Source organism: Maniola jurtina, chromosome 4 (genome assembly GCF_905333055.1).
Source record: "Maniola jurtina chromosome 4, ilManJurt1.1, whole genome shotgun sequence".
NCBI classification, from domain to species: Eukaryota; Metazoa; Arthropoda; class Insecta; order Lepidoptera; family Nymphalidae; genus Maniola; species Maniola jurtina.
This window is the reverse complement of record NC_060032.1, coordinates 14,450,469-14,463,185: the sequence shown is the minus strand read 5'-3', so window position 1 is coordinate 14,463,185 and position 12,717 is coordinate 14,450,469. Positions and strand designations below refer to the sequence as shown.

At 35.5% G+C, this 12,717-nt stretch overlaps 1 protein-coding gene across 3 annotated transcripts in view; it reads left to right on the top strand.

Annotated features, from left to right (window-relative positions):
• Positions 1–12,263, top strand: part of LOC123864129 (hormone receptor 4) — a 148,249-nt gene extending 135,986 nt beyond the window's left edge. For 2 of the 3 annotated variants that reach the window (XM_045904391.1, XM_045904389.1), the window contains 2 exons: positions 5,967–6,082; positions 6,644–12,263. In XM_045904391.1, the coding sequence (XP_045760347.1) occupies positions 5,967–6,082; positions 6,644–6,724 (197 nt within the window). In that variant the 3' untranslated portion in view covers positions 6,725–12,263. The remainder of the gene's footprint in view (positions 1–5,966; positions 6,083–6,643) is intronic. The other variant, XM_045904390.1, reaches the window with a different exon arrangement.
• The last annotated feature ends 454 nt before the right edge of the window (positions 12,264–12,717 follow it).

Genomic DNA, 12,717 nt, shown 5'->3' with positions numbered 1-12,717 from the left:
ACTTTTAACTTGTTTGTATGATACGTTAAGTTTGTAGGATAAGATGGAATTCTATACATAGATAGAATTGTAGGATAAGATAGGTGCAATGAGGCTGACATGCATAAATGTAAAAAGCCTATAAATAAGGGATTAAAAAAAAGTTACATACTTAGTGAGAAGTTCCCTAACTGTCGTGGTGAACTGTGGCACTACTGTGTGTCTCTTTATACCGTGTATATGTAGGAAGGGTGTACGTACTCCAACACGAAGACACCAAAATGGAGTCGCGAAGTATGCTCGTTAATATTATTATGATTTATGGTACATATAACCCAGTTTCAAACCGAGACGCTTGCGAAATCGATTAGAAACAACACCGGGGCATATGGCAATAAATTCACTTCGGAGACAATCGACTTGGAATAAAACGGAAACAATAAAGCACAATTTCTCACTTAACACTTATCTAAATTCGACACACATCAAAGTTTGCGCATATTTTCGCAATCCGATTACCGCGTAGATTTCGGTTGTTTACTACGAATGCAAACGTAAACTTTGACGTAATTTTAGAACCCAGTTTAGGTACCTTGCGTGTGGATATTCGAGACGGAGCAATGGCGTCTACTCTGATCTTTTTCTCTAAACTGCATCTTTTTCGTTATAATATTGCTAAAAAAGAACGAAAAAGTCTTCAATCTAAAGACTAAATTTTAGTGCACTCTACAAATTTAAACATTAGACTCATGACTGGCCACCGAAAGTCACAAGGTTTGACAGTTCTAAACTAAATTAGGTTGGCTATCCTTTTCTTGTTACATTGGTCAGAAAAAGATGCGAATACTCTAAAATTTCGTTGCGTTCAGAATCAGTACCAGTGTCAACGGTGTAGTTACACTTCTGATTGAAACACTTTTTTTTCTGTAATCCGAACGTTTTTAGCCCACTGAATACAAACTTATACTCATTTCCAAGCAAAACGGCCTAAAACTTTACTTTTGAGTTCAAAGTTCGTGATTTCAATCAAACGAATAATTACGGTAAACTTTCAGAAGCTTTCATTTAGTTTTTTGCTCCTCCTGTAAAATTTTATTTCATGCAATCACACCGTTTTGTTGTCCAGTTCCTCAATTTATTGTATTTAAATTGCGTGTGAAATTGCCTTTGGAGCCGTAATCCAATTACTACGCCCTTCACCGAGTCTGTAATTCAGCATGCAAATATGATAAAGCTCTTAGCACATATTATATTTGCATACATGATACGCGAAGGTACCTACATTTTAATATTTTCAAAAAACTTGGTTGATGTAAATTTTAAAATAATTATGGCTGATTTTTCAATCACCAAACCTTAGATAGGTAAATGATTGATCTTCGTTGCGCTCCGACCGTAGCAAAGACCAATCATTTATCTATGGGTGTACTGTATTGTTTTTATGATTTGGAAAGAGCAACTTCTGAGTTTCTTGCCGGTTCTTCTCAGTAGAATTTTAATCCGAGTCGGTGGTAGAGTCACGGGCGTAGCATAAAAGACACTAGTTGTCCTCCATTCCATTCCATCAGGCTGTATGCGTCCACTGCTGGACATAGGCCTTTCCAAGAGCGCGCCATCAAACACGGTCCTCCGCCTTCCTCATCCACCCGCTCCCCGCCACCTTCTTCAGGTCATCGGTCCAGCGGGCTAGTTGTCCTAAATGAATAAAATAAATTATAATTTTGATTTAACATGTATAAGAAGGTGGAAATGGTACCTACACCATACAAATCTCATACAAAAATATCATATCTAGCTAGCTATTCATTTCATAAAGTGTAAGAAAAGTTTGGAGTTTGTGAACGCGTCCGTAGCTAGTGCAGGAAAAACATGACATCTGCGTTATCGATGCTGTAAGTAGGTCAGCCGCACGCACACACACATCGCTCGAAAATTATTTTCACCGTGCACGTTATAATTACACTGTTTCTGAAACGAAACGCACTTTGACGTTGCGTTTGAAAAATACACACTAGCGACCCGCCCCGGCTTCGCATGGGTATGTAATTTTTGAAAATAAAATACAGCCCATGTCACTCATATAGCTAAAAAAAATTAAATTCTGTTCATTAGTTCCAGAGATTAGTTCCTACAATCAAACTTACAAACTTTGTTTACCTTTTTATAATATTAGTTTAGAAGTGTAGATTAAATATTTTATATATGACGGTGTTTTTGAAAATTAAACAAATAACTGCTTGAATTTCAAAAAGAACATTGGCACATGAATGGACAATATTGGTTAAATATTGACTATTCACGACGATAGATTGGGTGATTGGATTTATTTATTCAGTTTAGGAATCAAATCCTCAATAAAAAATGATACTGACTGGATTTACAAGCCTTTTAGTAAAGCCTTTGGTTATTTTTTTACTATAGCGCAGTTGTGTAGCTGTTTTTCACGACACGGCGTAAGTCGCACAAAACAATTTTCCTGAAAAAACTTTTATGCACCATCCATCATATCTAATATTAAAATGAAATCAAATAAAAAAAAATATTATCTGAAAAATTATAAGCTTTATAACCCTTCATTAGCGCCTCAGTTACCTACTTGTCTGTTATTATGGTGTAATTTTATTTAAATTTTATGTATAATATTTGCATCATTCAGAATAACTGATTCCACATCACTCTCTTCTGTATCATAGTTAAAAAAAAATAGTTATAAAAGAAAAATAAAATAATTTAATAAGAAATCTAAATTTAATAAAAGTGATGATGCAGCCTAGGATGGAGCGTGATTGCCTAGAAGATGCCTATTTACTCTTGACAAACACTTTCGCAGCCTATGCCGAGTTATCCTTCGCAATAAATAAATGAATTGAATTGAATTGAATACCTTACCGGCCCTTTAGCAGAAATTGATTAGTGACACAATCGATAGATATCGACCTGTCTCAATGTGTCTATTTATTGTTTCGGCAAATACCGATTACCGATTTGAAATACCGTAACGTATACCTATTACCCAACTAACATGAACGTAATAATATATTGTCTCCACACACATACATACCAACACTCACCTACACATATACATACACAAACACAAGCGCGCACGAAACCGCGGAACCATTGCGCAAGCGTTTTCCATTTCACCTCGTAAACACTCAGTTCACTGTAGTTATAACTATCTCACTTTACTACTTTCATTCTTATATCAGTTGTATGTTGTATGGACGACTAGCATATGCTCGCGAGTTCGTGTGGACTATACAAATTTTAAACCCCTATTTTACCCCCTTAGGGGTTGTATTTTCCAAAATCCATTCTAAACGGATGTACCTATTACGTCATAATGACTATCTGCATGCCAAATTTGAACCCTATCCGTCCAGAACTTTTAAATTTCAAATTCAAATTCAAATTATTTTTATTCAATTAAACTTTTACAAGTGCTTTTGAATCGTCAAAATAATCTACCACTGGTTCGGAATACTGTTCCTACCGAGAAGAACCAGCAAGAAACTCGGCGGTTGCTCTTTTCAAATGTACAATTTACAATAATATGCCATACTGTATACAAGCAATTGCAGCGCCGTGTATTGCTGGAGCGAGTCAAATCCAAGCTTTTTTGTCATTTACATAATCTTCGATTGTATAATAAGCTTTTTTCAGGAGCATGCTTTTAATAGATTTTTTAAACTTGTGTAAAATTTTTTAAAACTTTTAGCTGTGCGTTGATAGATCAGTCAGTCAGTCAGTCAGTCAGTCAGCTTTTCCTTTGATATATTTAGAAATAATATTAGTATGGATGGACTTATGTGGTTTAAATTTTAATTAACCCGTTAGTAATAAAAGATAAAAAGTTCAACCGCGATACTTGTAAGTAGGTATACCTACCTGCCTACTCGTTTTCTGTGATTTATCGCTTTACGTACTGGGGAGCGCTACCACGGCGCTACGATGCGGTCCGTATAATAGTTGGCCGTTGGTTACGTCAGTTGTAACGGGACAGCATTTCACTCTCAGCGAAAAGCGAGGCGGAAGCGAACTTTCTCTTTTGCCGCGCGCTTGCGGCGAAAAAACTGATTAGTCGCTAACTCGTCTCGCTGGCGCTTACGTAACATGTACTTACACGGGACTATGTTAACAGTTATAGTGCGCGACAGGTTGAGATGACAATCGGGGTATGAGGCGGGGGGACGCCCCAACACCCGCACGTCAACCGCGCTTTCTCGCACCGGGTTAGCGCGAATGTGCGTGCACTCCGATTGCCATCTCTACCTGTCGCGTACTATAGGTAGGTATTGACAGTGTTAATGGATTCAGGTTTTTCAATTAGGTATGCTTTAATCGGCTAATGCCCTTGACTTCGTCCGCGTGGTTTAGGTTTTTGAGAATCCCGTAGAAAAAGTAGCCTATGTCACTCTCCAGGTCCTTAACTAGGTATACTTTTTTTGTTTTTAAATATAATATCCACGAAAAAAGACACGTCAATACGTTACTCCGTTGTGGCGTGATTGAAGGACAAACTCACTTTCGCATTTATAATATACTAATGATTACTAAGTAGTACATATTTTTACGAATTGAAAAATATTATGTGTACTCAATGACTTTAGAAAGTCATTGTGTGTACTAGTAAATTTTTTAGAACCATTTTCAAGACAGGCGGTTTAAGTTACGTTACAGTCACGGTTAAACTATGAACACCAAAAAAAGGAAAAGTGGGGTGCACAAGAAGTATTTCTAATTATACATCCATGATTAAGGTTAAACGTCAAACTTTGATCTCAACCCCTAACTTGTACACAACCCATTTTGCTTTTAATGACGTTCAAAGTTTAATGTTAACCGTGACGTAATTTTAACCGCCTTTCATGGTACTGGACCTTAGTCAAATAAACTTAAAATTACAATGCCCTTTCCTATCGAGATTTAAACCGGCAAGCAGTAGCGGTTCCTTTTTCAAAAAATCAAATTAGGTAGGTAGGTTGGCATAATCGAAATTCAAAATGTACCTATCGAAATTATCCTGCACAACAATGTTAGGTAGGTACATACTTAAGCCCGTGCTACCTAAAGAAAGATAGATAAATATTTTGAAATCCTAGAATTAAAAAAAATCTTTTTGTAGTATCTAAAAGTTTCGTTTAAATAAAGCTGATATAAAACCTAAAATTTAAAACTTCAATTTTTTAAAATAATTTTCAAGTACCTATGTACCTACCTGAGTTTTTCTATAAATAACTTGTTGCTACGCTGAAAAGCAAGGTTTTCTAATGACAGTTAATAAAATTAAATCCGTATTCAGCTATTAATAAGTATGCATTATTGACCGAGAGCGAAAAGTTATAACTGGTATTAATTTGTAATTGGTATGAGCATACGTAATGCGTACAATATCGTGAAGCGCGTGCGAGCGGGACGGCTACAGCGGTTGAGGACGCGAACGCGCTCGAGCGGAGGTCAACGGCTAGCCGCGGTCGTTGCCCCGCTATCGGAGTGACCTACTGAGCGCGTGACGTCATCACCGCACCGCGCGCTCTACGCTATTGCTAGGCCGCGCCGCCGCTGCGCCTTCTACCGCCATCTGTGGGCGAGTAGGAGAACTTATAGTTACTGAAAAAACATGAAAATACAGCCACACACAGGAGTCCACCCATAATAGGATAAAAATACCTGTTAAAACTCTGAATATTTTTTTCGTTAGTATAAATTATCTTCTCTGGTTCATCGCTCAACCTGTGGTTCAATGGTTTGTGGTCAATTAATTGTAGACTTCTAGACAAGTGTGCCTACTCAATCTTTCAAAAAGCAGAATTTATTCGCTTCATCTTATTTTTAAAAGCCTTGAATAAAACTGCATTATATGTCCATTATACTATAATATATAATTTAATAGTAGTATTTTCCTCGGAAAAAGTGGTTCATTTCCCAGGGTAGACTATGAAGGCTTTTTATCATTATGACATGTTAAAATGGTTCATTCTTTTCAGAAGTGGAGTTAGAGAGTATTCAAGATAGGTACGTGCAAGTTCTGCGCAGCTACCTGGAGCACGCCGCGCCCCACCACCCCGGGAGATTGCAAGAGCTATTCGCGAGAATACCCGAGGTAGGCATAGAGAACTGTTTAGTGTTTATCAACATATACCTAGGTATTTAATATGAATAAGTAAACAGAGTTCTGAATTAGTAAAATTTATCTACAACTTATAATTGGATTTGTTTGTTTTGGTTTTTGGTATATATAGGTATCTAAGAATGTAATAGGTACCTAAAAAAAGTCTTGATTCACTTACTGGCTCATCTACCCAGCCCAACACATTGGACCTAGAAGTTGAAATTTTGCAAGGTTCCCCTTATAATGTGGACAAGGAATCAGGTCGATTTTTTCAAAATTCTCACGGGATAGAGAATGAAAAGGATTTATATACAATCACTAGTAACTATTACATTAGTTACCGTACCTAGTTACATAATACGTAGGTATAAGATTTTGAAAATAGAAAGAGCTTATTTAGTTACAGTTACCCATCAAAATGTTATTAAATGAATCCATTTCTAAAGTACAATACAATACATAATTGTAAACCAGTTCGTGTAGAAAGCAAGCAAGAGCATTTGAAACCGAAAGCGAAACATTAGAGTACTGACTCACGACGTGCACTTTCAGATTCAAGCGGCGGCGAACCTGTTACTAGAGAGTAAAATGTTCTACGTACCATTCGTGCTGAACTCGGCGGAGATCAGATAGTACATGGCGCAGCAGGGCGTCTAGTTCTCGATGTACGAGCGACCGCCCCGCCCGCACGCCGCGCCGCGCCCGCGCACCGCCCTCGTCACCTGACTGCACCGCCTGTGTTCACCGCCAGCACCGCGCTCAGCCATCGACAATAAACACTTGGAATGAATGAGGCGCCCTGGGCCGCCCTCGACCCGGCGCGCGCTGAGCGATCGCCTCCAGTGCGAGGACTCTGTGAGAACTGAAGTGATAAGCAGAGTGCGAGGATAGTGCGGTACGTTATACCCTTGTTGAATCGATGTGTGTATTGGCTTATTGTTTATTAGAGGAAATAAAACGTCCCAATTGACAGACTGATTTATAATTAAAACTAGCTATTATTTAATTAGTACCAGGGACTCGGATGCGTGTTTTATACGTGGTAGTGTACACTACTTAGTGTTATTGATAGAGTAAAATATATAATTATGTTACTATTTAAATTCGTCAGTCGGAGATCGCATAATATATTATTTCTGTAAATATAGAATATAGTTTTTCTAGTTAGAATTGTAGTTAAGCTCGTTGTTCATAGAAAGAGTTGTAAATGAAATATTGCTGTTTTAGTTTGCATTTTATATCGTGTAGGGTTAAACCGGTAGACTCGTCGCTGGGTGTGTAATATCGAGGATTTTAATTTTATTTTATACCTTGACTTGTTCGTATTGTAAGTAGCACTAAGTATCTACTCTCAGTGTTTACCAAGACTGCTTGTATACAACTGTACTATTTTTACGCTATCATGTTGTAGCGCTGATTCGCGCTAGTTTCTATAGTCACAACTTATGCATTTTTATTGCCAATATTTCGCAAGACACTTGTGCATATATTGTCGTTCTAAAACTTACTTTACTCTGGTCTAACTAGATTTAAGTAACCAGTAGAGGCGTGTTCCTGGTAGGTACGCGCATCTCGTAAGTCCTTGAAGTGTCTTCCGCTTGGAGTACGGATACCTCGGTTGGAGACGGTTCAAAGATTTACTTATCGTGTTATATTTTGCTTCCTTTGATGTGTTCAAGTGTAATTTATGCTCAATTCCATTAATTTTCATCAGACGTCCGTATGATATCGTTATTATCTCTCAAGGCACATAATTCAGTAATTTTTACATTTTCTTGTCTTGGCTTAACAATTATGTGACAAAAATTTAATACATTTGTCGAAGACTGCGTGGCTATTTTATTGCTATGAATCATTTACTGTATCCCGTGTGCAATATAGGCAAACAAATTGATTTAAATATCTTTTCAATGATGCCACATGAACTATCAGGTAGGTTTATATGAAAAATGAAAACGCCTACGTTTTACCATCGACATTGCAACAACCGTAGCATTCCTTGAACTTATTATAGTGATGCTTTTTATATTTTATCATCAGGGTTGGATTCAGCTCGCTACCTAGTAATGATTTTATTAACATTATATATTTTTTAAACAATAATTAATTAATAATCTAAAGAAATAGGCAAGATGTATCCTTTGAGATTTATGTATTTAATTTGTTCAATTCTATTTTCTAAAATATGTAATTATTGTCATCTCTACACCCGTTTTAAAGTTTTAGAAAAAGAATCCAACTCTGAGAATCACTCATTTATCTTCATTTACCGCTGACTTAGTAGTCTTGACCAAAACTTAACATTAACTAATTCATATAATAACATTACTCGACATCACCTGGTAAGTACATAACATCATATTAACACACATTAGTAATAAATCATTGTACACATTTAGTCTTAAATAGCCATTAATTGTAAGTACCAAACTGATTAACTAACTACGTCACTGTCTTTAACCACTGCCTACTTAAATGTTATTATCTTTGATATCAATGATATTATGGCTTGTATACACGACGCGATTTTAAACGCGAGCTCAATAATAATAGAATTCGAACTTTGATAATATAATATTTCTTATATTTACATTTTATACGAATTTTCAAATATTAAAACATCACAAAGGTACATCATTCTTACCTAAGTTCCAGTGAAAAAATGAGCATATTTAAATATTTTAGATAGGTACGTTGCATCACAAATTTCTTAAAACACACGCATGATCAACAGTTACAATTCCTGAATACCTACAGTATAAGATGTTAACAAAAAGCTAAACAATTGTTTTTATTCAATCTAAAGCATTAAGCAATTCTTTGTAGTACAAGGCTGCTTAGTAGCAGCGCGTGTATTTTGAGATCTCCCTTGCCATTTTAGTCAACTGTAATGTCAAAAGTACGATTCGATTCACCTTTAAATTAAGGACTAGAATCGTACTTTTGACATAACAGTTGATACATAGATCTAAAATGACGAGTGAGATCTCAAAATGTATGCATGTGAAAGCTGCGAAAAATCGCGACGTGTATACAAGCTTTTACTCGTTAATGTTATAAATTAATTATAAACGTTCCAGCAACGGTGAACAGTTACCATTAGATTAGGAATGACGAATAATGTCAAATTAAAAGTGTAAGTAATTACAACCAAAAAGTTCGTTCTAAGGACTTAGGTTTATTAATTATTATTATTCACACCATAGGTCTAATAAATATCAATTTCAACAAACTTTTTCATACATGCCCTTATCCAGTGGCGTAGCCTTGGCGGCATCGCGGATTTCTCGGATAAAAGTATTCTTTATAATATACGTTTATATTTTGATACGACAATCCCACAGTAACTACACTATTTAAATAACACTCAATATAATATAACTTTAGCTTAAAAAAGAAAGCCAGTTTAATTTTATAAAACACTGAAATAGCATTGGTCCTGAGAGTACATTTATAGTTTAGCTACGCTGTACTCAATGAAGATCTTTGAGATCTTTCAGCAATGCAAATATCTATGAAATATTTATTACTGGACTCCAATTTTATATTCAGAATTTCATAATAATTACTAATTGAATTACTGTTGATGTTATTTAAATAGGTGTGTTTCCCCAGTGACTTAAATTATATTTTATCTAAAGGGTAACACTTGTGATAACTGACACTAGCTACTGACTTACAATTTTTCTAACACAATGTTTATACAGGACAGACGAATTTTGAGAAAAATCATTAATATCATTATGTTTGGATTGCATTGATCGTTAAAAAAAACAATCTTATATAATGAAATAATCTTTCGTGAAAGTCAAATACCAAGTTAAATCCACGTAGTCCGAACCGGACATAATATAACTATGAATCCGAAAAAGATTTAGCTAGATATAATTTTTCAGACTGAAATAAAAAAGTGTTAACAACTCAATAATATCACGGCAGCCTCGTCAATTGTAACATAAAATACGGATTACAGTAACACACATGAGCTGTCTACTCTTGGAAATTAGCTTTATAATAGTAGCATAAAAAACAATCGATATTACAAAATGTTTTGTAATCGTCTAATGAATCCTGTTACCTGAATGAGCGAGACGTGTCCGTTCCTCATTGCGTTACCATTAGCTGTTAAGTTTTAGTGGATACTATTTAGCGTTTTGTACATTATAATTAGTTCCAAAACAACCGGTTACGACACTGCCATCAAATGCCTAAATAGATTTTAAAATAATTTTGTTATATATTATGTTTTATTAAGTTAATAACATTCGTGAAAATATTAGTTGTTTGTGATAAACAGTGATAGTTTATTTAAAAAATTGCGCGTCGCGTTTTTTAATTCGACGCGTGTATTAAAATCATTATTACTTTTTCATAAGCGCGCGCCCCAAAGTAGGCCAAACCTACTGACAATTTATTGGGTTTCAAACTTCATAATATTTATTTATTCAATTATTATATCTAACTTAAATTATAATAAATTAGTCGATATAGACACCATCAAAACGAAGGTGTTAAATCTAAAGTCTGAGGTAAAGATGCCTTTATAGATTTTTAATCGTGTATGACGGAAATAGTAAGTTTAACTTTAATCGCGAGTCGTGCATCGTTCTACTAATGTGTTAACGATAATGTATGTAAGTAATATTGACACTTATTTTGTTAATAGCATAGTTAAGGCGAAACTAACGGCAAAGTATCAAAGGGAAAATTTAGCTTGTAAGGATGTTATTGGCGTTGTACAAAGGATAGTATTGTTAGTGAGTAACGGAAATTGGCGCATTACTGGCGAGTACCTAATTAGAATAGTGAACGAAAAGCCCACTGAGGCTATTACAATTATTTGTAAATAAAAACTAAACTACATGTAAAGTAGCCATTCGCTTTTCGTTGCTCTCCTAATTTCAAAGTAGCTCTATCTATTCGGTGAACTTTCATTTCTCCGTACTATCACGTGAATTATTTGCCGCTACTATCGTTAGATCGCAAAAACTTTTCTGCTTGAGTACTGATTTGGATATTGTATTTATAGTCGTTGGTCTCAATGTTCTGATAGTATAAAATTATAAACTAATGACCTACTCTATTGATGGTTTCGACTTCAGAATACTTTAAGTAGGTGTTATTATAAGTAATTGATAACCAACTATGTAAACTAACCTACTTACTAGTGCGTCCAAAGCCGAACATTGTCACACTGTTACATCAAGTGTTTCGGAAGTCGGCCATTTATCGTAGACCTATTATTTAGTTCGGATATCGCGAAAATATTTTGACTGATATGTAATAGTAATAAATAAACATTAATAATGTTAATATATTTTTAAGGGTGTAACTTGAACTTAATGCATTTCACACTTTCTTTACAGTCCATATCGTGACGAAATATTTTCACATTCTAAGCATAAGATTTGTTGTGTAAAAACTTGCGTTTCTTATACTTTGGATTGAAGTAGGGTCGATCTGTGTACAGTAGATGCTGTAATTTAAATAGTTATAAAATAAATGAGTGTAAATCCGTAAGAGAATATATATTTCGAAACGTTGATGAGTGTTTGTTGTATGTAATGTAATGTCAAAGATGGATATTTGAAATCTAAGTATATAAAATACATATATATCTATATTAGATATCTATTCTACAAGTTACTTCGTGTTTTTTGTTACGATTTCACAAACACGTTCCGCTTGTATTGATGATTTGGGGTCTAAATTATGGTACCGTTTATGTTCAAAAAAGCGACCACCAAGTTGTTCTTTTTACCACGCAGTCTCACAAAAAAGTGCCTCAAGGTATCCATAGAATTTGACATAGATTTCATTAAGTTCAGAGTGACTGAGTGTGCATTACATGTAGATGGGTTCTCTCCAGTAGGGTTTACACTTAGTCAATCACACTGTATGTTGGATGAAGGCTGTTGTTATACATTTTGACCAAGTTAGTGTACAATGTTTGTATTGATGATGATTCTGATGTTTGTATCGGTTTATACGTCTCGTTCGTGGTGCGCCGGGAGATATGTTAGTCAATGGATGAACTGGTTTGCCAAGAGAAGTTACCTACAGTTGTGTTTAGTTAGCGATGCATAACGTGTTTGTACTTTAATTTGTTTTTTAGTTGTACTCTTGGAAATCAATGGTTAATAACTTAAGAGAATAAAATGTATGTGAAATATTATGCCTTTCATTTTTGCTTAACTTTTTCCACTTGCCAATTTTTAGGAGATCCGCTCCCTAGGAGCTCCCATAGCATCGTAAAAATATGCCCAACTATACCTACAAAATAAGTATACCTAAAGCTTGGTATACACGACGGCACTCACAATGGACAGCTATCTATGTGTGCGGAAAAAATATAACCCAAGGAGAAAGACGCTCACATTGGCACAACAACATTGGCACTCGACACAAATGTCGACATGTCCATAACATTTACCTACACGACAAGCAATAATTTTGTGCCATGGCAGCGTGGCGCAGCACTGAGCTAGGTCTGCAACTGATGTTGTGTGGTGAACACACATCGACACTGTATAGACTGCGTGTCTAGTGTCGTGTATAACTAGGGTATAGTATGCGACAGGTCGAGATGGCAATCGGGGTATGAAGTGAGGGGATTTGAGTTATGT